The sequence below is a fragment of the Muscardinus avellanarius genome (genome assembly GCF_963383645.1).
Source record: "Muscardinus avellanarius genome assembly, chromosome: 6".
Classification (NCBI taxonomy): domain Eukaryota; kingdom Metazoa; phylum Chordata; class Mammalia; order Rodentia; family Gliridae; genus Muscardinus; species Muscardinus avellanarius.
In genome coordinates this window covers 1,855,021-1,879,882 of record NC_137791.1, presented here as the reverse complement: position 1 = coordinate 1,879,882, position 24,862 = coordinate 1,855,021, and the positions used below count along the sequence as shown (strand labels likewise).

The 24,862-nt window shown below is 41.0% G+C and overlaps 1 protein-coding gene across 2 annotated transcripts in view; it reads right to left on the bottom strand.

Annotated features, from left to right (window-relative positions):
- Positions 1–24,862, bottom strand: part of BLTP1 (bridge-like lipid transfer protein family member 1) — a gene marked incomplete at both ends in the record, with an annotated part of 166,205 nt that overhangs the window by 126,999 nt on the left and 14,344 nt on the right. For both annotated transcript variants that reach the window (XM_080697986.1, XM_080697987.1), the window contains 11 exons: positions 142–350; positions 1,584–1,690; positions 1,835–2,013; positions 3,545–3,642; positions 3,912–4,067; positions 7,720–7,837; positions 8,934–9,025; positions 11,997–12,075; positions 12,443–12,599; positions 15,889–16,039; positions 19,696–19,775. In XM_080697986.1, coding sequence (XP_080554112.1) covers positions 142–350; positions 1,584–1,690; positions 1,835–2,013; positions 3,545–3,642; positions 3,912–4,067; positions 7,720–7,837; positions 8,934–9,025; positions 11,997–12,075; positions 12,443–12,599; positions 15,889–16,039; positions 19,696–19,775 — 1,426 coding nt within the window. The remainder of the gene's footprint in view (positions 1–141; positions 351–1,583; positions 1,691–1,834; positions 2,014–3,544; positions 3,643–3,911; positions 4,068–7,719; positions 7,838–8,933; positions 9,026–11,996; positions 12,076–12,442; positions 12,600–15,888; positions 16,040–19,695; positions 19,776–24,862) is intronic.

Here is a 24,862-nt window from a genome sequence, read left to right as displayed (position 1 = left end):
TCTGCGATCCTCCTGTCTCAGCCTCTCAACTAGTGGGATTACAAGCATGTGCCAATAAGCCCAGGTCTAACTGGTTACTTAAAATGCTCTTAACTTTCAAATAAATGTTTTAAAAAATGCAAGTTCTTCTTAAAACCATACCTTTATACACAAAAAGGCATTTAAGAGAGGTCCATAGAGAGTTATCTGAGAATCTGGGGAAAGTTCCATTTCTACGTGGAGCTTATCAGGTGGAAGTTCTGAGGGCTCAATCGGAGGGCGAGAGGAAGTAGAGGGCGAAGACACGACTCTGTCTGATGTTTTCTGGACTGGCCTTAACACCGAGAGCATCGTTTCTTCCATTTCTGACACTAGAGTAAGTTGAAAAAAAAGGGAATACTGTATGAGGGAAGGAAAAATGACCTCTTAGAAGTGCTTCAAGACAAAATTCATCAAATGTAACATGAAATAATCTTGACAAAATCTCTATGGTATTTAACATATATAGATATGAAAGACCAATAATTAAAAAAGCAAACAGAGAGAATACACAAATGCATATACCGGGTTATGCAGAACCAAGGCAATGTTCCTACTAATACCTGCAGCATTCGCATTACACCCTGCAGTAGAGAGCTGGGGCACTTAGTCCCTGACTATACTTGGCATTAAACTTACAAAGTCGTTTCCACATCTGTAGCCGTTCAAATACAGAGTAACACTGTCAAACCACCATACATGAACAACTATGAAAACCACTGGAAAAACACAAAGGGAATATTGCTAGATTTTCATTCTTTTATTGGACCCAGGTAATAAGACAAATTACTTTAAGGGGATAGCTGTCAAAATGCATTAAAAAACTAACACTTCACATAAGAATCTTAAGTGGATTCACATAAATCTGGACTAGTATTCCAACCCAGCTGCTTCTAGTTGGGCAGGTCTTGAGAAGTGAATTTTCTGGGCATTTTTCTTTTTCTTTTTTTTTTTTTTTTTTTTTTTTTTTTTGTACTAGGGATGGAGCCCCAAGGGCTTTCTACCTCTAGGCTACAATCCCAGACCTACTTTGTATATTTTATTTGGAAACAGTCTCAATAAGTGGCTGAGAGCCTAAGTAGATGAGGCTGACTTCGAACCTGTGCAATCCTCCTATCTCAGCCTCCCAAGTACTGGGATTACAAGCGTGCACCACCACGCCCGGCTATTCTGAGCCGCACGTTTCATCCACTTATTTGAGAGGAGAGGGGAGGGGAGGGGAGGGCAGGGCAGAGCAGAGCAAGGGAGGGGAATAAGCTGCCTTCTCTGAGCATGCTTCTTCCACTCCAATACAGGGATAAGCATGGTGACGAAGACATCTACCTCACAGAGTTGTGGCAAGGGTTAGATGAGGCAAGGAAGCCAGGAAACTGCTTGGCCCAGTATATGATACACAGCAAGTGTTCAATAAAAGTTGGCTAGCTATAATTATTCCAAAATATTTGAAAGACTATACATTTATATAATTATTTTAGAAGAAATACAGTTCCAATTTTTTTATATCCTTAATGATTACCAATCATAATAGCAGCTGTTTCAAAATACAAATTACATAAAAGACTTACATGACTGTTTTAGCTGTTCATCTGCTTTCTGTGGATAAATTGGATGCCACGTATAATCAATTATAAGCGTGACACTCGGGACAGTCCAGCATTCAACCCAACCAGCCCTAGGAGGAGTACAAAACAAAGCCTCTGATCAGATACATACTCTTGTAACTGTGTGCAGATATAATTAAGCTCTGTCATTATTTGAAATAAACTTCTCTACACAGAAGCACTAAATACTTAGGTCAAATATCTTAGGTACTCACTTTTCTTGAGTAATATTGCGCCATTTTGGCTTAACTGTTTTCTGACCACTTTGACACTCAGCAGGAATACCAGTATCATGAATCATTTTATTTGGGTGGCAATTCTTTGCCAGCATAAATAATGAATATTTACTAGGATGACAATCTGGTAGAAACAAATGAAGATCAACGTCTTCTCCCTGAAATGTATATATATGTATATGTATAAAATACACCAGAGTAATAAAATCAATATGTAAATATATTGTCATTATTTACAGCTCAATCTATGACAACGTAAAAACAAATATACAAAAAGTAAATTTTAAATGGTAAATTATGGAATAAGAATTTACACTGACTGAAACTAAATTGATTGAAAATTTTAAAAAATTAGGAAAAGAAACAACACAGCTTCCACAAAACGGTTGTCCTCCATGGCTACCAATGACAGTGTACCTGAAACTCAGGCTGAGGGGAAGACAACTCTCCAAGCTCAGGTGGTTCATGTTCTGCATTTTCATAATTTTTTGGATAGTATTATCTCCTTTGATATGTGAGTCTTTTTTCCTCAACTGGGTTTTAATCATTCTGAACTGAGCCAGGCAAGGTGGTGCACACCTGTCATCTTAGTACTTAGGAGGCTGAGACAAGAGGACTGAAGGGTGGAGACCAGCTTCAGCAATAGTAAGATTCAAAGTAACCGAGGAGCCCTGGTTTCCAAAGGAGGTGGGGGCTGGGGTATAGCTCAGAGATAGAAAGCTGCCTGAGGTCCAATCCCCGTGAACACGCACACACGCACTCTCCCTCTCGGGCTCTCCATCTTTTCTCCTAAACTGGCAAGCAAAGCAGCAAAGAGCTGTGCTCAGTTCACTTCCTCCCTTTGAGGGCCCGGGGTTCGAAGCCTGCCTTGGCATCTTACTAGCCGCATGCCAAGTTACACATACTGTGTTCTTCCATTTTCTTTTTTGATTACTGGTGACTGAAACCAGAAACATTCTACCTCCAGGCTACACCTCTTTTTATTTGTTTTTAAGTTTTTAAGCCAGGTCTCACTCAATTACTGAGGCTGGCCTTGAACCTGCAGTCCTCCAAGTACCAGGACTACAGGCACGCGCCGCCACACCTGATTGCTCTTCAGTTTTCAAATCTACAAACTCAGGTGATAACAACTGTATCATGAGGGCTGTTCTAAGAAGTAAGTGAGTCACTACACATAGAGCACTCAGAAGAGCGTGTGGCACATGGAAGATGTTTAAGAGGTGTTAGCAGCTCCTATTATTATTATTACTGCTATTTTAACAGCATATCTAGCAGTATTACTAATCGATTGCCCATATCCTAAAATTAGATATTCTGCAACACTGTGGGCTTTGGAGAAGTACATAGGAGCTGCCTTTCAGCTATAAGGAGGAAAGCTGCTCGTGATTACTCCCTGAATGCAGCGTTACGATTAGCAAACAAATACAGGAAGCAGAAAATTAGTAGATAATAGAGCCTTCAGGAGTTCACAAGAAAACATACAGATTACTCATGGGGATCACAGATGTACTCGAGAACATAATCAACTCAGAGGACTTTTTTTTTAATTGGCCACTTTCTTAGGGGCTGTAACTACACAAAGAAACCTTCGTAACTCCATGACACCAGAAAGAAGCTAACAGGATGGGCTTTGGGAACTCAGACTTACTAATACACCTGTGAGATAAACAAGCACCCAGTTATACGTACTCTTAGGGAGAATTTGGTATTACATGTGGCTGGAACAAAGTCCGTAAAAGGCAAAGAGAAATCGATGTTAAGTGTTTCCCCACAGGCCGCCAGATACACTAGAAAAAAAGAAAGTCGATTTACTTCTAATGGCAATAAAAGTTAAATGTAAAAACTGGGTTAAATATATGCTTAAACAAAATTCAATGTAAGAGAACTGCTTTGTCTAATATAAATTCTTAAGTAGTCCTCTTGAGAGTTTCACAAGATAATGGGGAGAAAAATCAAGTCTAGTATCTCTTAAAATTACAAAACTAATACTAATTTTCTTTGTTGGTATGTATATTAATGAGAAAAATAGTTATCCTAATTTTTTAAAGTTTCATACCATTTTCCTGTTGTTTAGTTGAACAGTCAATCCAATTGTGTTGATTAGCAGCCCAAATCATTTCAAATTGATGAAACATAATTTTAAAATTCCACGTATATGGAACAAATGAAAAAATGTCTGGAGCACTATCACTAGACCAGTCTTGAATTAAATCTAAAAGAATAGAGAACAAATGTAAAGTTAACTGAAATTCAAAAAGTGAAACAGATTATAACCCCACTCAAAATGAAGTTTTCCTTTGTAACTAAAAAACTTTATACTTAAATATTTTTAAAGTGGTTAAGATATCATTAAATGATGAAAATATATGGATATTTACTTACTAGTTACAGTTCCAAATAAAAAAGTTCATACACTTAATATAAATATTACTTCTTTGGAGAAATCTTAGAAAATAAAAAAAGGAAATCACCTGATATTCATTTACCCAAATAATCCAACTGTAGACACATTTTCTAATTGTTTTTCCATATGGCCTTAGTACTAAAATATTTCCCGTGTTAATTTATATACATTTACATAAATTTTGCATTAAGTATATTAAAGAGATTTATATTTTAGAATTTTTTATACTTGACTACTTAGACTCCAATTTTTATACCATAATATTTCAATGTGTATTTTTTGTGCAAGATGTTTTAGATATTCTGAATTACTTTATCACTATAAATTTTGGAGGAGGAATTGCTAGGTCAAAGCTGAGAAATTTTTTTAGGCTATTATAAGTTACAAAATTCCTTCCAAGAAAAATGAATGTTAATACTTCTACGAGAAATGTATGCTTAATACATCTTAACCTATTTCTTCTTTTGTTTTGTTAACACTGGGGCTTGAGCCCAGGACCATTCTACCTTTGGACATCATGGCAGTCTGAGTAAAAACTCTGAACTGTGAATATTTACCAGGAGAAGAGGGAGTCGGCCTGCGGAAGGCATGGTACCTGATTAACATCTTCCCTTTTCTGCCTGTCAATAGTTACAGCTCTGACTGTAAACTCTGACAGCTCTGAAAGCCAAAGCCAGCTCTCCACAGCCACGGCTCTCACCTGTGGTTGTCAGCCACAGGCTGGTAGTACTTTCTTGACCTGAGGGCCCTGGTTCAACCTCCAGTAGTCCATACGAGGAACCTCGCGTCTGGACGACACTTGAGCAGGCACTGCTGTCTGCTGCCTCATCCCTGTCCCTAAGCATGCAGTGTGACTGCTTACACGGCACTTACCATGCTAGCTACTATATACGCAACCCAGACATGACTGAAGGTATGCGAGAGAGAGCCATTGCGAACCCCAGATGGGAGGGAATGCCATCTATATAAGGAATTGAGCATAATGCGAGAGAGAGCCATTACGAACCCCAGATGGGAGGGTATGCCATCTATATAAGGAATTGAGCATATATAGATTTGGGGACTGAACGCAGTTTTTAAAGTTATTTGCTAATTCTTATTTTAACAAATCTAAGTGAAAAAATATATATTAACAAATCTTACTAAGTGATGAGACTATATATTTTTCCTTAATAACACTTGAAATTTTATTAAGGTATTAGCCAATTTCTGTTTTAATAAATCTGCTTAGCAATTTAATTAAATTTTCAATTTATTATTCTATAACATATGGTTTCCACATCATGTGGTTTTTACAGTATCTTTACTGATTTTTAAATTTACTGATAAAAATTATGGTATTTTATTAGAAATCTCAACAACCATTTCAGTATGCAGTTCTCTTAAATGAAAGCACTTTCTTGACAACTCTTACTCATTTATATAAAAAATTAAAAAGTTATTAATGTGACAAGTTAAATGTTAATCTGAAAAACCCACCAATGGCTCGCTTTATAATTATTAGGTACACACCTCACAAAATATCACTTAGTACTCCAGCTTTGCAGAACCATTATGTTTTTTCCCCCTACCCCATAAATCTCCAGCAACTTCATTACTTCCACAGGCACCTTCAGTCTGTCTCTACCTACACCTCTCACCAAGGGTCCACGTAATATCATCAGAGCGCTATCTCTACCCTATGGCCAATCTCTGAAGGAGACTTCCATGTCACTGAGAGACAGTGGCCTAAGAATGGCTGCAGAGGGATCTGTCCTCGGAGCAGCCGACTAAAGGCTTCTCTGCAGAATTCTGCAGTGGAGAGAGCAGTGAAGACAGTGAGCAAGGATGCTGAGGCGAGACGAGGCCAGCACTTCTCCCTAAGAGTGACACTTCTTGGAGACCTGTTAAAAGAACTTGAGTAATCTTTAATGCTGTACGTCTCTCAAAAGCAATATAACACAGCGACTGTGACAGATGAAACTTCATAGTGATGCTGTGTATCTTGGTAAGTGTCCTTTCTGGACACTTAAATTTCTCTCGATTAATTTAGGAAAAAATAACCACAAGAGTGAATTTCATAGGTAAAGCATGAAAATTAAGAATAACAGAAAAAAATAATTCAGGAAAATTCTGCTATAATTTAGGGCACTTGTACTTGGATATGTAAAAGTAATACAATACTCAATCTAAAATCAAGTGCTGCTACAAACTAACATTGTTTAATTTTGAAGAATTTACTCTAGCATTTTATTTTAGCACCACTCAGAGTCTGGAGATGCGAATTATCTAAAGGAAAAATCATGTGAAGGGTTAAATACTTAAAAATAGAAATCTATTTTAATAGATTCACAAAGTCAAAAACAAAAAACTACAGAACCTTAAACAACAGGGAAAGGGCTGAGGTCAAGGCGAGGTAACAGAAGAGATTCCTGAGCCTGACTATTTGAGTTGGAACCCTAGCTCGACCAGCTTACTCCTACGACCTCCACAATCTGCTTCACCTCTCCATCCTTTCCCGCACCTCTGAAGGAGGCTAAGAATAAAATGGACCTGAGAGCTTTCATGAGGGGCCGACCATTTGACATGCGTAAGCTCTTAGGCCAAAGCCAAACATCCAATACACATTATAAGCTTTAGCTATTACTTTTTCATAAATTGGAAGTGAGGTATTTACTCAGTGTTCTACCTCACTAGCAAAAGTTTAACTTCTAAACAGGAACTCTCAAAAGTTCTTTTACTGGAACATTTATGCAGCGCTTGGAGAAATAGCATATAATTCAAGGAAAGCAAAATTGTTCTGTCTAATCCCCCCAAGTTATAAGGCTCCTGGTCAAAGAGACAAATACAGGAGAGACTTATGCTTGAACATATTGCAATAAAAGGCATTCTAAAAAGCAAAAACTGCAGCAATCGAACAATTAGGGTAGAAATGTTTATTCCTATTTCACAATTAAGGGAAGTGGAGTTTAGGCAGTGAAGTAATTTAGCCAACACCATGCCGGTGGTAAGCACTGTCAGGACAGGGTCGCCTGGGCACATTAGACACCTCCACAGCCCATTCACCTCCTAGTGCTCAGCCAGACGAGATGCTCAAAATTGACAACTGGCGGCTGGACAGAGATGGAGCAGGCAGCCAACACACTGTGTGTTCCCAGGGGCCACCGGCCCTGGCCGGCCGGACCGACTGTGAGGCTAAGCTTTACAGACAGTTCAATAACCGCTACTTCTATTTCACCCCCAGACTGAGCACCGGCCCAACGGAGTTCATTTTCTTCTAAGCTCAAGTGATATTTTTTTTATTTGGGTTAGAAGAGAACACATGACATCTGTATTTAAATTTTCCTTTCTATTTTCTCAGCCTAAACCAAATTGTAAAAGAAAGAATTGTGCCATTGAAACCTCATATTGAATTTAGCAAAACTTCCTGAATATAAACAAGTTCACTGTGATAAATTTCACAATATTTACTAGGAAATACCTGTGAAAAAGTTCTTCTGTGCAAAGATGAAGTGGTAGGTAGCCTTGTAAACCTCTAGCTCACACTGCCAGGTCTGAGGCATGTTCCACACACGCGGGTAACTGGCGTTGATGTGAAACTGCAAAGCAAATGTTAAGCAGGGTGTGAGGGCTGGAAACGCGGGTGGCACAGGCAGCGCGAGGTGGACGCACATGCTGGCGGACACTGCTGTCCTACTGAGCTGGAGGTTTAACAGTGTGGATGAAGATCAGTACTTCTGACCACATCAGGCACCTTGATGAATGAAATGATGATGTGGTCCAAAGACTCAGGGCTGGGCGCGATGGCACACGCTTGCAATCCCAGTACTTGGGAGGCTGAGACAAGAGGACCACAGATTTGCAGCTAGCTTCAGCAGTTAGTGAGGCCCTGATACAAAATAAAGAATAAAAAATAGGCCTGGGGATGCAGACTAGAGGAAGAATGCCTCTGGGTTCAATCCCCAGTACCAGAAAAAAGAAGAAAAAAAAGCTGAACACACAAGTTTAATATATGTCTACGGTATCTGATAAAGTCTCGATAACTACAAAGCTCTCCTCTAACTTACGCATGTCTGTGGAAGGTGCCTCTTCGAGACAAGTAACGGAAGGCCTTCGGGCACCTCCTCACAGCGAGTCTGAGACACCAGCTGCTCTGCAGAGCGCTCCCTTGGGCTGTCCCTGTCCTGGGCCATCCCTGGTTGGCAGCTCCCACGCTAACGTTTCACTCATGGGCATTCCACATTACTTCTGGGTGTTTCCTTTGCCTTATTCATCAAGTTAAAGGCACAGGGAATAATGACATTATTTAAATCCTAAGAAAGAAAAATCTACTGGGGCTACAAAACACGTTGTGAAAAAAATCACCTCATTTGGACTTTAGGAGAAATTTATTGCAGTCACAAATTGCCTAAAATATTCTAATGACTTTTCACTCTCCACTGCCTTCTATTCACCCCTGCCCAACGCACACAACACCCCCTCCCCCGCCTCGGCACAGCAACAGACATGTGCCAAGGAGAATCCACAGCACCGGGATCTGCTTCTTTCCCACAGATGCTGGGACAAGAGCACGTGGCAATTCTTGAATAAGAAGATGCTTTATAGTTACCCAGTTATTTAAATTTTATATCAAAAACTCAAAATTAAATCCATAGTTCATACAAATATACCTATCATCGCATCCTTTAGACTCACCGCTAGCATTTCTGCTTCTAAAAGGGCCCGATATTGCATGCTGGTGGTAGCATCCACATGTAACAGCTGTCCTTTAATTGCAGGGGTATAGCCTAATAAATAAAAGCATAAAAGTTAAGAACCGGAGAGAGAAATTGTGCAATTAACAACTTTAGACTGGAACCAACTCCTAATACCCCCAAAGAAGAAATCTCTAGAAGTGGTGATCAGGCACTACATGCCCCCTCAATGACAGGAGCTCCTAACGTAACAGGGTCCTGCTCGTTGTAGACGGGAGGAACTCCATCTCCATGTAATGTCTGACTTCATTTTGCCTACAGTGCAAAACTACAGTCGTCTCACTAGCGGTGGGGAACTGGTTCCAATACACACACCCCAGTGATACCAACACTGGAAGATGCTCCCACCCTATATACAATGGTACAGCACTTGCATATTATCTACACATGCCTCCTGTGTATTTTATCTCCATTGTACTAATACCTAATGCAATGTAAATACATGTAAACGATTACACTATATTGTCTAGGGAATGACAAGAAAAGTCTGCATGTGTTCGGAACAGACACAGTACTTTTCTAATATTTTAAACTCTCAGTTGATTTAATTCATGGATATAAAGGGGACTAAACACGTCTATCCTTTAAACAGTTTTCAGCCATTTACAACTCCCATGTTTTTTCTTCTACCGATTCCAGGGTCCAAATTGCCCCTTAATAATAGTTCCTAAACAATAGCTCTTTCTCGTGCAACAACAATTTCCCAATAACAAGCCCATTCTCAACAAAAGCAGAAAAACTCCTTTTGCAGGGTCCCTGTCTGGGAGCACTAAGCCTAGGTCTCCCCCTACAGCTGGATTCGCAGGCACCCTGCCCCAGGCCTTTTCCCTTCTCCTTCCCGCTCACCATCGCTGAACCTAATGAACACCTGAGATTTTCTCGCTTGGAGCCGCGTTACACTGCTCTTCTCTGAGACCATCATTTTCCCTCCGGGCAATCATGTGGAAGAACCATCTTCCCAGCCACCTAACTGGTCTCAGGCCGCCCTCAGTCCTCAGGTGGTCTCCTTTACTGTGTGCCAGTATTTGCACATTTTTCCACAGTCTAAGTGTACAAATAGATAATTTTTATGCACATCATCAGCTTAAGAAAGGCAGATACCTCCCTTGTTGGACCAGTAACAATTCTGTGAGCCCCAACTCCTTCTTCCCCGTCACACAGCCACAGTAAGCGCCTGCTGAGAGACCTCCATGCGAGCAGCCTCCTCAGAACCAGCCGCTCCAGCAGAGCCTCCGCCATCTCAAGACTCGGCTGACTGTCCTTTTCAAAATACCTACACGATATTCAGTGCATCACTACCACAGCCCAAGTCTTGTGAAGAGACGCATGATGTCGTTCTCAGTCACAGTCTGGACCCGAGTGCTTAGTCGACCCTCTGCTATGCTCTGCATACAGCCCACCAAAGTAAGTGGGCAGGAGGGCTAAGGGGGATCAAAAGCTAAGGGCACCGGCAACAGGCACACGTCTACTAGTGCTTTAGCGACGATGGTAAGCTGCTAGTCTACTCTCAGCAAGTGAATGAAAAGCCCATCATTTCATTTCAAGGATTCTCAATTACAGATGTACTAAGAGAATGAGAGCAAGAAGGCAAAATGATGACATCTATGTAATAATCTGATAGTGCTAATGAGAAGCACTCAGTCTTGTTACTAATTAACTTGTCAGTGCCCACATTCCAAGTGCATAGTAAACTTGGATGTTTCAGCTCAGATCAAACTCTAGCTATGCAAGAATTACTTAATATTTTAAACATGAAATGCTTTCTTTCTCAAGCTTATGCTGTTAGATATACTCAACTTACTCCATGACAAAATATACTAATGCTATAACCTAAAGTAAAGCCTATTAGTCATCCAATCAATTATATCCATATGCCAGGTACTGAGTTCAGCACTAGGGATACAAGAGTGAAAAACAGACAGCACCCACTCTCATGGCACTAGCCTAATGGGAAGAACATACACGGAACACGTTACACTTGGTCCTACTGAGAGCTACAGGTTACAAAAAAAGCACAGAATTAAAGACCTAACTTGATTAGAAAACTGTTCCCTTCTCTTTAGGTGCTCAAATGATTTAATTATGTGATAACCTAATAACTATAGGCATATCAAAATATTCCCTACACCTGCTGGTAGGAATACACCAGGTTTTATGGATAAGAGTATAGTGGTTCCTCAAAATATTAAAAGAAACTACAATATCATCCAGTAATCCCACTACTGGGTACATATCCAATGGAAGCTAAATCAGTATGTAGAAGAGACATCTGTGCTCTTGTGAACTGCAACACAATTCACAAGAGTCAAGAAATGGAAATAATCTAAATGCCCATTTATTGATGAATGGGCAAAGAAAATATGGCATAAACACGCAACGTCTATATACAGTATTTGGCCATAAACAGGAGTATTTGCAACAAGTGGTTGAAACGAGAGGTCATTGTGTTAAGTGAAATAAGTCAAGCAAAGAAAGACATGAACACAAATCTCCCCCGTGTGGAGTCCCAACGCAGCTGATCTCGTAGAAGCTGAGGATCGAGGATTGGGTCGTTGCCAGCGGCTATGAGAAGAAGAAAGACCAGGATGGGAGAGGGCGACTAGTGAGTGCTGGATTCCAGAGGCAAGCGTAAGAAGCTCTGCTGCGCTGCCATCCCGGAGGGTGATGACAGGTAATGATAATGTACCACAATGTCAACAACACAGACAAAAGGATTTCAAATGCTTTTACAATAAAGAAATGGTAAGTGTTTGGACAGACATATAGGTTTACCCTGATTTGAACATTATGCACTGTATGTTCATATCAAAACACTGTTTGGTACCCCTTATAAATTATATACAATTGTATGTTTTTATCATTAAAAAAACTAATCCAAATTAAAAAAATCAAAATGCTAAAGATTAAAAAACTCATTAACATAAATCTAAAAGGTTTAACCAACTATTTTTATACATAAATCATTTCTCTAACCATTTAAAACAAAACTGTAATCTCAGCTTACCATTCTCCTCAACTGTCATTGGAATATTAATTTCTAAGTATGATCCAGCTCCTACATTCACATGCACAGCATTTGTTTCCTGTCAAAACAAACGAACTCATGTAAACGACTTGCAACTATACTCCCACCATCCTTCCTGCTTAAGTTACATCACAGAACTTACTATCAATGACAGGCAATAGGTATTAAAAGCTCTTACAAGTTCAAATTTATACCAATTCAGCCAGATAGAAAAGAAAAAAATGAGGCAAAATTAGCAGAAAGACCTATTATTACTAATTTTTTCTAGTATTTGGTATGCAATAATATATGAAAGTAACATATATAATTATTTGAGGGCATGAGAAGATCACAGAAATAAGTCAAAGCATTGAACTACTAAAAACACTTTAGAAAATAAGTCAAATGTTAAGCATTATTTTCTACTCTATTAGTATAATAATTACCCTATTTTTGGTAAACAGTAAGTCAATTGTAGCATCTGCAATAATATTCATTCGTAGTTCAAAAGCAAGAATCTGTCTTGGTCTTCCAGGCTGTGCAACTTCAGAAACTTTCAGAATTTGATAATCAGGTGGGAAAAAAAACTTCCACAAGCAATCTCTATATAAGGAGGTAGAAAGAACAGAAAGAATAATGACAAGTTATTCAAACAAAGTAACCTCTGATAAAGGACTGAAGAATCTATCACTTGGAGTAAGAGCCTGGAAAAATTCAATGAACTTTTTTTTTCATGTGTGGTATTGGGGATTGAACCCAGGGCATTCTACCTCTGAGCTATAAAAGCAGGGCACCTCCAGCCCTATTTTTTATTTTTATTTCGAAGCAGGGTCTCACTAAGTTGCAGGGGACCTAAGTAGCTGAGGCTGGCCAAGAACCTATGATCTTCCTGTCTTAGCCTCCTAGTACTGGGATTATAAGTGTGTGCCACAAAGCCCAGCTAAATGAACAAAATTCAAATATTGAGACTCACAGACTGTAACTTATCATCATGAGATGAAAACGTATGAGAAGCAAACTGAGTTTTATAAATGTGTTGACTAAGCACCCAGCATATAAACTAACACCAGAACAGAGAACCCAATACGGCACAGATGGCTGCGGGCTGCAGGAGGGCAGTGGGCTGCAGCAGGAGGGCAGGGGGCTGCAGGGCTGGCCTCTCCTGCTTCCTGACCTCCTGACACCTCTGTGCTCCCTGGAGCGTGCCTGTGAAGCACAGGGGGAGCACTTCAAGTGAGAGCACTACACGCGAAGGCCAGGGATGCTGGGGCATTAAGTTATCACCTAAAATTAAGTTTCATTCTAACAGATTTTGTACGTCAATTCTACCATGAGAATTTGTAAAAAGAAAATACTATAAAGCTGAGTATCTTAAAAAGATTCAGAAAATCACATAAAGGTAGCAGTACTGACATCAAAGCCTGTAAGCTAACGTCTGGCCACAAGAGATCAAGGACTTCTCCCAGTGATGAGCAAACTCCTGAAATGTCTTCCCATTGACATTCAGAGATGAGCACTAGGAAAGCGGACCTCCCCAACCTGCTGAAGACCACTCGGATACAGACAGAACCGTGTGTGATGGGAGGACGGGACGGGGCAGCTCCCACCACTGCAGGAGCAGGTGAGGACCTGGACCAGGCCTTCCCTCCCTTCTCACACAGCAGGACTTTCTGAAACTAAGTTAAGAAGTATCTGCTCTTACTAGAAAAAAACCTACTGAAGGGTGGTGTTTAAACAGACTTTTATTTCATGTTAACTTTCACGTCATTTCTCTATATAATACAAACTCCCAAATTAAATTTATTAATATAAGAATTTTAGTTTGGGTGTTTGGTGGACTTTGTGCTAGCAGTTTTTAAAAACATATAATAAAAGTCAATATAGTTTAAGGGGAATCAAACTTCATTTTCACGTACTAAAAGGAAAAATATATTTCATGTGTCTGTGTTAAAGCATTATTTTAATTTTTTCTTTCAAACAATATATTACTGTTGGGCAGCCAAAAGTAATAAATTTCTCCTAAGAGTTCTGAATATTTCAAGAAGGTTTTGCTTCATTACTTAATATAAAATCTCATTTTCAACTAATGCAGTGAATATGGCATGACTTATAAAAAATCTGCCATAAAAGGAAAATTTAAAAACAATAGTAATGGGAAGTGTTACTTTCTAACCTGAAATTTTAAGCTCTGATTACTTTCAAGTTTAATAAATTACCTAGCAGAGCTCTAGCTTGTGTGTCAGAGACACTGGGTTCCATCCCCACTACCATAAAAAAAGACCATATTACTGACAAAGGATTATTCTGATAACACTAGATAGGCAGCATAACTTAAACAAAAAAAGAGCCAGCACATCAAGAGTCAGTGTCATCTCCTGACCCACCTCTAGTCCAGTAGTGACTGCTGGAGCAGGCTCATGAACAGGAAAACTTTAACCAATGTCCACCTGAATAACTTAGATGTACCTTCCTAATTGATGGTGAACGACTTTCCCTTAATACTTCAATAAGTAGGAAAATGTTCATAATATATTAAAAGTAAAAATTAAAGTAATAGAATAAGAGTAAGAATCTAATAATAAGATTCTAATAAGAATCTTTCAGACATGGGTGTCATGGCATAAGTCTGTCATCCTGGCTGAGACAGGCGACTTGAGCCCAGGAGTTTGAATCCAGCCTAGGAATAATAACAAGACCCTGTCTTAAACAAAATCTCACACACACACACACACACACACACACACACACACACACACACACGTTCAGACACTTTGTGTCACCTCCAATACACAATCATATTCCTAATGACTACACAACTTTTAACCACCTATAGAACCTATACGACAATTCCCCACTCATACATTTGCCTACATTCTTCACCCCCTTCTCTTTCCTTAGAGAACTTTCACTTACCTTTCCAACAACCAACACAAGACCTCGACCAAAACCTTCCCTCACTCCTCTCTCCCCTGATCTTTAACTTGAAATATTTGCCTTTTAAAAGCGGATAAAAGCTGAGCTCTGCTGTCAGGCATGGTGGCACCCACTTGTAATCCCAGTACTTAGGAGCTAAGACAGAAGGATCGCAGGTTCAAAGCCAGTCTCGACAATTTAGTGAGGCCCTCTGCAACTTAGACCCTGCTTCCAAATAAGAAATAAAATCAGGCTGGAAGTTTAGCTCAGAGGTAAAATGTCTGTCTCTGGGTTCAATCCCCACTCAGTGCACCCCCCAAAAAAAAAGCTGAACTCTGGGTCCTACCTAAGCGAGCACATTTAGGCCCCAGAGGTAATAACGAGGTCCTGAGGGTGCTTCCTAATCCAGGGCACAGTCCTCCTACGAGCAGGAGACACAAACGCGGGCATGCACAGGGACACCAGGAAAGACACAGGGAGAAGAAAGCCACCCAGGAGGCCGGGAGGCCGGGGCTGTCCCTCCCTCGTCCTCAGCAGGAACCACTCGTGCCTGACTTGAGAAGACAGGCCTCTGGGCTGCTGGAGACTCCGGTGGCCTCCCTAACTCAGCAAAACCCTCACCTCACCTCTAGCACGGCACTCATAAAAAGCTTTTCTTCCCTCCCCCACTGAAGCTGAGCTAAACATCTAACTCATTTCAGAATCCCAACGATCCCTGGCACACAGCAGAGGTAAATAGACTGTTCACTAAATGTGAGAGAGAAAGACCAAGGAGCCAACGACATGCCGCTCACTCGCCAGCGCTTGAATACATTAACTCCTCCTCCACAGCAAATACCACTTGAATCAAAACGTCTATGACTCTGTCGTAATAAAATAGTTTATAATAGTAATACTAAGCTAGCTTTTAATGCAGACAAAGTACTATACTACATCAATACATTTGAAAAACTAATAGAAATAGAATTTACTCAAGTACCTCTGTCTATCGGCCCACGGTCCATAATTAAAATCTGTTCCTTTACCACAAACTATATCCAGGCCCCAACATGGAGGCAAGTCTTGTAATTTGCAATCTTCACTGCTTATTTCTCCATCAATGTTTTCTTCTATTTCTTCTGGAACAAGTCCTATACTCCAGAACATAATATAAAAGCAGTTACTTAAAATGGTCATCAAAAAGTTTCCTTTAAGGCCAGCAGTCCTAAAATTTTTGACTTTAGGAAAACTTTACAGTTTTGAAAAGTATTAAGAATCTCAAAGAGATTTTGTATTTTATCTCTCAAAATTTACTGTGTTCAAAATTAAAATTCATCAATTTTCTAAAATTTTTATTATAAATAATACATGTTGATATAAAATATTTAATGAAAATAAAAATAGAAGAGGAAACTAAAAATACGCATTTTATAAAAATTAAATGGAATTTCCATTTCATTTTCATGAAGAAAAACTATTTTCTAAAAGAACAAAACTTATAGCCAGGCTTGGTGGCGCACGCTTGTCATCCCCACGCTTGGGAGGCGGAGACAGGAGGATCGCGCAGGTTCGAGGCCAGCCTCGCTGGCTTAAGAGACCCTGTTTCCAAATAAAAAGTATAAAATAGGTCTGGGAGTGTAGCCCAGAGGTAGAAGGGCTTCCAGGAACCCCAGCACCACCAATAAATAAATAAATAAACAAACAAACAAAACTTGTAAGTATTGATGTCATTCTTTATTTTGGTAAAACTTCAGGTCTAAGCTAATTAGAAAACAGGTAGAATCTCAGCTACTTCTGCACCCAGCCTACTGCTGGAGGATTTGCAGAAAACCTGGCGTCCTACACACAGGTGGGTGGAGAAGGGAGGAGCATCTCAATAGTTTTTATACAATGTTAGATGATATTCTTCTTTGATAACACAGCAAAGCTCAGCAAGTGGTACTTTCTTAAAGTTTAATTGCAATGTGGAATCTGAAACTATGTCACTAAACTTTTCATATTCTCTTGTGTTAAAATCTAGTCTTTCCTGGTATATAAATATTTAATTATTTTATTAAATGTTTTATTAAATATTTATTTATTTATCCATAAATAACTTTGTGACATCACATATTGGTCAATTGGAAAATAATAGTTTGCTAAAATATACAGATTTTTCCAAATGCTGAAAAATTCATTACTAAACATTTTTTAAAATCACATTTGTTAATATCACTGGTAGTTTAATCAGAAAAGCTGTTAATTACTGGGCTGATGGGATATAGTCCCAAATTTTCCAAAATACTAATTTTCATAGGAAAGTTCAAAACCATATATTTCTAGTTAAGTCTTTCAAGTAAAATTAGTGTCCCATAAAAAATAAGTAAGTGTGCAATTCAACACATGGTGCTTTTCCCAAGACACCAGAATACTCTGGTGTGTGTTGTACGTGCCTCGTGTGATCCTAGAATACTCTGGTGTGTGGCGCACGTGCCTCGTGTGATGCTAGAATACTCAGGTGTGTGGTGTACGTGCCTCGTGTGATCCTAGAATACTCTGGTGTGTGTTGTACGTGCCTCGTGTGATGCTAGAATACTCTGGTGTGTGGCGTACGTGCCTCGTGTCACCCTAGAATACTCGGGTGTGTGGCGTACGTGCCTCGTGTCACCCTAGAATACTCTGGTGTGTGGTGTACGTGCCTCGTGTAATCCTAGAATACTCTGGTGTGTGTTGTACGTGCCTCGTGTGATCCTAGAATACTCTGGTGTGTGGCGCACTGGCCTCGTGTGATGCTAGAATACTCAGGTGTGTGGTGTACGTGCCTCGTGTGATCCTAGAATACTCTGGTGTGTGTTGTACGTGCCTCGTGTGATGCTAGAATACTCTGGTGTGTGGCGTACGTGCCTCGTGTCACCCTAGAATACTCGGGTGTGTGGCGTACGTGCCTCGTGTCACCCTAGAATACTCTGGTATGTGGTGTACGTGCCTCGTGTGATCCTAGAATACTCTAGTGTGTGTTGTACGTGCCTCGTGTGATCCTAGAATACTCTGGTGTGTGGCGCACTGGCCTCGTGTGATGCTAGAACACTCAGGTGTGTGGTGTACGTGCCTCGTGTGATGCTAGAATACTCTGGTGTGTGGCGTACGTGCCTCGTGTCACCCTAGAATACTCTGGTGTGTGGTGTACGTGCCTCGTGTGATCCTAGAATACTCAGGTGTGTGGCGTACGTGCCTCGTGTGATGCTAGAATACTCTGGTGTGTGGTGTACGTGCCTCGTGTGATGCTAGAATACTCTGGTGTGTGGCGTACGTGCCTCGTGTGATCCTAGAATACTCTGGTGTGTGGTGTACGTGCCTCGTGTGATGCTAGAATACTCTGGTGTGTGGCGTACGTGCCTCGTGTCACCCTAGAATACTCTGGTGTGTGGTGTACGTGCCTCGTGTGATCCTAGAATACTCAGGTGTGTGGTGTACGTGCCTCGTGTGATGCTAGAATACTCTGGTGTGTGGTGTACGTGCCTCGTGTGATCCTAGAATACTCTGGTGTGTGGCGTACGTGCCTCGTGTGATCCTAGAATACTCGGGTGTGTGGCGTACGTGCCTCGTGTGATCCTAGAATACTCTGGTGTGTGGTGTACGTGCCTCGTGTGATGCTAGAATACTCTGGTGTGTGGTGTACGTGCCTCGTGTGATGCTAGAATACTCTGGTGTGTGGCGTACGTGCCTCGTGTCACCCTAGAATACTCTGGTGTGTGGTGTACGTGCCTCGTGTGATCCTAGAATACTCAGGTGTGTGGTGTACGTGCCTCGTGTGATGCTAGAATACTCTGGTGTGTGGTGTACGTGCCTCGTGTGATGCTAGAATACTCTGGTGTGTGGCATACGTGCCTCGTGTGATCCTAGAATACTCTGGTGTGTGGTGTACGTGCCTCGTGTGATGCTAGAATACTCTGGTGTGTGGCGTACGTGCCTCGTGTCACCCTAGAATACTCTGGTGTGTGGCGTACGTGCCTCGTGTGATCCTAGAATACTCTGGTGTGTGGCGTACGTGCCTCGTGTGATCCTAGAATACTCTGGTGTGGCATAATGCTTCATGTGTACCCTCTTATTATACCCAGTGGTAAAAAGGACTCTACTGCAAGGCCAATTTGATCAAATTGGCGATTTCTACTTAATCGAGGGAACTTTAAGAGACACTGGCATTCTTGCTTCACACTGAGGATGGCCCTGACCATAAACCCCTCTGATTCTCGTGGAGTCAGGACTCTGTCCTCGGCTGCAGCCACATCACGTCCACACTCAGTGCTGACGTCAACATGGTGAGAAGGCAAATACCATCCAGGTATTTCAAGTTCACTCTGAAAATACTAGACCTCCCGCACCCCTAAGCAGTAAGAAGAGCTGGAAGAAAACAGACACCCATATCTGAATTCCTTTTACCCACAGCAGCCGCCTGCTGAGCACCCTACAGAGCTGGTGCAGTCCAGCAAGCTGAGGCTGCTCCCCTACGCTAATCCAAACTGCCTGAGCGTCCACATCCCCTGCTGGCTCACTCATGGTTATGTGCATTCTCAATTAGGGGATTAAGTCCATCAAAAGAGACTTTGAAGGAAAGAGGAAAGATCATTATCCTTTCTTTTAATCTAAAATACTAAATATTTAATTTTTACATAATGAAACATTTTTAGACATTCTCATAACCACATTAATAACCATTTTATTGAATCTTATTCATATTCCACATATGGAGATAAAAGATATTATTAATTATCAGCATTTCACAGAAGAACAAAGCTGTTGCTAGGAAACACTTTCAAAGGCACCTTACCTGGCTCGTCCATGTAGTAGTAGATATCGACGTCATTTGACTGCATCACCACGAAACCCTCTCCCATCAGCCGTGGGGGTCTAGGAAGGAGGGGACACCACATACATCTCCAGAACACAAACATTCAACTCCCTAATTAATGACCGTCAGAGCTAAACACACAAAGAAATCTTTCTAACAATCATTCTAAGAAGTCATTCCAGTTGCAGTCTGTATTAGACAAAACGATAAAATAGTACTGAAATTTTATCAGTAAATTAAAGAAGAAAAATACTTTAGTTTTTGTAGTTTTCATTTTAAGTTTGAAATCAAAGAAATCAGTTTACAACAAAGTTCAAATACAATGTAACAATGATCATTGGAATAGAATAATAGTCTGCATTTATAACAAAACTTAAGTTAAACTTCTTTATTTTAATAACACTAAAAACCTAAGTATTTTATCAACATACTACAGTATTATTATTCTGAAATATTACTTAAGAAAAATTGTCATTGTTATCTGTAACTTACTATTTTACAGAATATTTAATGGATCAACTTGAAATAAACTTAAAGCAAACATCTTGAACTTAAACTCTGAATGACTCTACCATCACAACGGCCCGCAAACTATTCATCTTTAACAACTTCTGTCATATGCTGCAATATCTTCCTCCACATCAAAATTAATTTCTTAACTTCTTCTAAATGTGGATTAAAATTAACTTCAAAACAATTGTTTCTAAATATGTATTAAGTCACAAATGCTAATGAATCTCCACATTTTTAAGAAAGAAAAATATAATTTCAAAACTCTTTGTGTAAATTTTTTTTTGTGGGTCTGGGGATGGAACTCGGCAGCATTCGACCTCCAAGCTATACCCCAGCCATATTTTTTATTCTTTATGTTAAAACAGGGTCTCACTGAGTTGCGGAGGGCCTAAGTAGCTGAGGCTGTCCTCCAACTGCAATTCTTCCTGTCTCAGCCTCCTGAATGCTGGAATTGCAAGCATGAGCCACCACGCCTGGCTCTTTATATAAATTATTAACAGAACAATTTTTTCATCTTACTCTCTAATAATTATAAAAAAATCTAGACTTATTCCGTATATTTTTACTTACATTTATGGAATTTTGTGCATTCCAGAAGATGCTTAACTAAGTTCATGCCAGGTAGACCCACAGCCACCTGATACTCAAAGGGGAAAACGCTAGCCAGTTCTTGGAAAATCTAACAGCAAGCCAGCCAAAAGTCAGAACTACGAGGACAAAGCCATCGATGCTGCTTTCTTCCTCAAGGGTCAGCTTCTCTGTGTCTGCAAAAAGGGCACTTGAAGTACAGATGGCAGAATAGAAGGAGCATGTTTCTGCGGCTCTGAGACCAGGAGCTAACCAGCAGGAAGGCCGCTTCTTGGCAGGAGAGGAAGAGAGTGAGAACTCAACAGAAGAAGCCAGCCAAAACACGGCTGAACTGGAGACACAGCACAAAGAACAGACGACTGAAAAGAGCTCCAGATGTCTCCTGGGGGAGTGAAGGTGGGCACCATCTTGGTGAGCACCCTGGGAGGTGGGAACTGCCAGAATCTGACGGTTTTCAGAGAACAACTCCAGCAAAAAGGCTAAATCTTGTCCAGCCAGTGATGGCAGAGAACCAACAACCAAAAGCAATCACATTCTTCTCTCCACACTCAGTGGGTGAGTCTCCAGACCACCCAGCCAGACCGTCCAGCCAACCCCTGCGGCTGCAGCTGAACTCCTTTGGACCAAGAACAATAGGGACCCAAGTGCTACAACCCATCTGTCCAGACTGTGAATCTCCAGACCACTTAGCCAAACCAACCAGCAAACTCCTGCGGCTGCAGCTGAATCCATCAGGACCCAGACACTACAGACCTGGTCTGCAGGGATTCAAATAAATTCAATCAAGCTCCTCAAGACCCGAGTTTACAAACTGTCCCTGTGGGAGCCTGTATAGCTGCAGGACTGGCACGACAACAATCTCCTGGCGTTCGTGAGTTTGCAGACCATTCTTGTGAATTCAGTTGGACAGAGCAGAAACATGAATCAGCATAGTTCTCAAGAACAATGGGGTGGGAACTAGGGTCCACAGTTTGCTCTGCCCCTTTGGGGGTCTCCAGCAATCACCACAGGGGTGAAGTAACTCAGTCAACCGTGCTGCAGCCTCAGAAGGCTATGAACTCTCACGGAATGGTGCCTCTGAGCGCCACAAGTACCACAGCCAGTAGCCGGCAAGGTCTCACGTGATCGCAGCTGCACAGAGCAGCAGCAGTGTCCCTGGGGTCAATAACTCAGCCACACAAACTCCAGACTCCAAGTGGCACAACCTCTCCCTGGTGGAGCTGGGCCCAGAAAGCAGCGATGCCAGGGGTCAACAGGCCTCATGTGGTTGCTGGCAGCAAAGCAGCAACAACAACAAAATCAACAAAAGAAAGAGATGAACATGATAGACAGGCAACATCACCAACCTAACCAAAAGACAGAGAGACTCGAGCCAAGCTATTCAAAAAAGAAATGAAAAAGGAGACATCACAATACACAATGGCTCATTTCCGGTTCCCACTAGCATGGCAACCTTTTCCCACCTTTCACCGCTGGCCTATAAGTATCTGTGCCTGTAAGGTGAGTTTCTTGAAAGTAGCACATAATTGAACTATGTTCTTTAATCCACTTTGCCAGTCTATGTCTCTTTACTTGACCAATTTACAATAAAACCAAAGCAACATCATGTTAAATGGGGAAAAATGCCAAGAATTCCCTTTTAAAACCAGGAACATGATAAGGATGCCCACTGCCACCACTCCTTTTCAATATACTACTCTAGGCAAAGAAGGAAACCAAAGGGGGAAAAATAGGAAAAGAAGAACTGAAATGATCTCTACTGTTGGGTGAAATAACCCTATACTTAGAAGACCAAACACTTCCGAGCTGGCTGACAAATTGAGGAAGGGCGCAGCATACTCAGTCAATCTAGATCTGTGTCTTTTCTACACAACCAGCCACAAGTCCACTGAAGAAGAAGAAATCCAGACACAAGTCCATTCACAGCAACTTCAAAAACAGTGAGCTACCTGGAAATCAATCTAGCCACGGAGGTAAAAGACCTCTGAAATGAACATCATAAAACCTAGAGAAAGAAACTGAAGGTCTCCAATGCTCTTGGGTAGGCAGAATAAATATTATCAAAATGGCCAGTCTACCAAAAATGATCTACAGAATCAGTGCAATCCCTAAAAATACCAATGTCATTCTTCACAGACCTAGAAAAATCAGTCCCAAATTTCATATGAAAAAACACAAACGACCTAGGATAGCCACAGCAATTCTCAGCAGTAAGAACCACACAGGGAGCAATACCTGATTTCTACTTATATCACAGAGCCACAGTAATAAAAACAGCATGGTAATGGCACAAAAACAGAGACCAACGGAACAAAATGGAAAATACTGACACAATTCCACACACTTATAGCCAGCTGATTTTCGACAAAGTGTCAAAAACATACATTGGAGAAAAGACAGCCTTTTCAACAAGTGGTGTTGGGAAAACTGGTAATTCATTTTTAGAAAAATGGAATTAAATCCCTACCTCGCCCTGCATGAGAGTCAATTTAAGGTGGATGTAAGTCCTGGAAGTTAGACCAGGGACTCTGAAGCTACTAGCACAGGTTCTACACTCCAACACTGAGCACAGATAGAAACTTCCTCCATAAGAGCCCCAAAGCTCAGGACATTAACATGAAGATTAATAAGCAGGACTGCATTAAACAAAAAGGTTTCTGTTCCATAAAAGGAAACCATCAAGAGTCTTTTAAAGAGATCCTACAGAATAGGAGATCTTTGCCAGCTATTCCTCTGATGGAAGACTAATATCTAGCATTTTAAACACTAAAAACAAATAACCCAATCAAGAAATGGGTGATTAAATAGACACTTCACAAAAGAAGGAATACAATGACAATAAATATATGAAAAAATGTTCAAAATCATTAGTAATCAGGGAGATGCAAGTCAAAACTACACTGAGATTCCATCTAACCCAGTCAGAATGGCAATGCTGCAGAGGATGTGGGAACACTGGAACTCTTCTACACTGTTGGGATTGCAAATTAGTGTAGCCACTGTGGAGATCAGTGTGAAAATTCCTCACACTGGGAATGGATTCACCACATGATCCAACTCTACCACTCCTGAGTATCTTCCCAAAGGGACTGGAATCAGGATAGTACAGTAACACATGCATATCCGTGTTTACAGCAGCACAGTTCATAATGGCCAAATTAAGGAACCAGCCTAGGTGTTCATCAGTAGATGAATGGATTACAAAATTATAGGAGATTCACACACTGGAATTCTACTCAGCAATAGAGCAAATGGAGAGGAAATGGGTGGCCCTGGAGAACATGGAGCTGAGAGAGAGGAGCCGGTCACAGAGTGAAGGGTCGTATGTGTTCTCTCATATTCGAGAGCGAGGGAGCAATCAGGATAGCAGAGGGGTATAATGGAGGAGGAGCCCAGAGGAGTGAGGGAGGAGGCTTGGGGAGGGTGGGAGGGAGAATCAGTGAAGGAAGCACCTCCACTGACAGTACGTACATATGTGATACAACAATGTCGATCTCAGTATCATTTATGGTGAGGCGGGGCATGGGGAGGGACGGGGAAGCCCACGAGGTGCTGTGTGCACTGTGTCACTATCGCCATGAACTCACTATGTGAGACTATACTGCTCCAATAAATGTGTAAAAAGAACTAAAAGGAATAATCGTGTTTCTCATAACCTCTACCACCTTATATTGCCTTTGCACAAAGAAAAAAGCGGAGACATCACAGCGGAATTCTCCATACAAACACACTGCACAAGTTCAACATAAAAGTCTTCTTCACAAAAAGAAAAAGAAGCCGGGCGTGGTGGTGCGCGCTTGTAATCCCTGCATCTGGGAGACAGAGACAGGAGGACCGCGGTTCAAGGACAGCCTCAGCTACTTAGGGAGGCCCTTTGCAACTCAGTGAGACCCCGTTTCAAAATAAAGAATAAAGAATAAAAAAAAAATCAGGCTGAGGGTGTAGCTCAGAGGTAGAATGCTTCTGAGTTCCATCCCCAGTACAGAAAAGAAAGAAAGAAAGAAAGAAAGAAAGAAAGAAAGAAAGAAAGAGAGAAAGAGGGAGG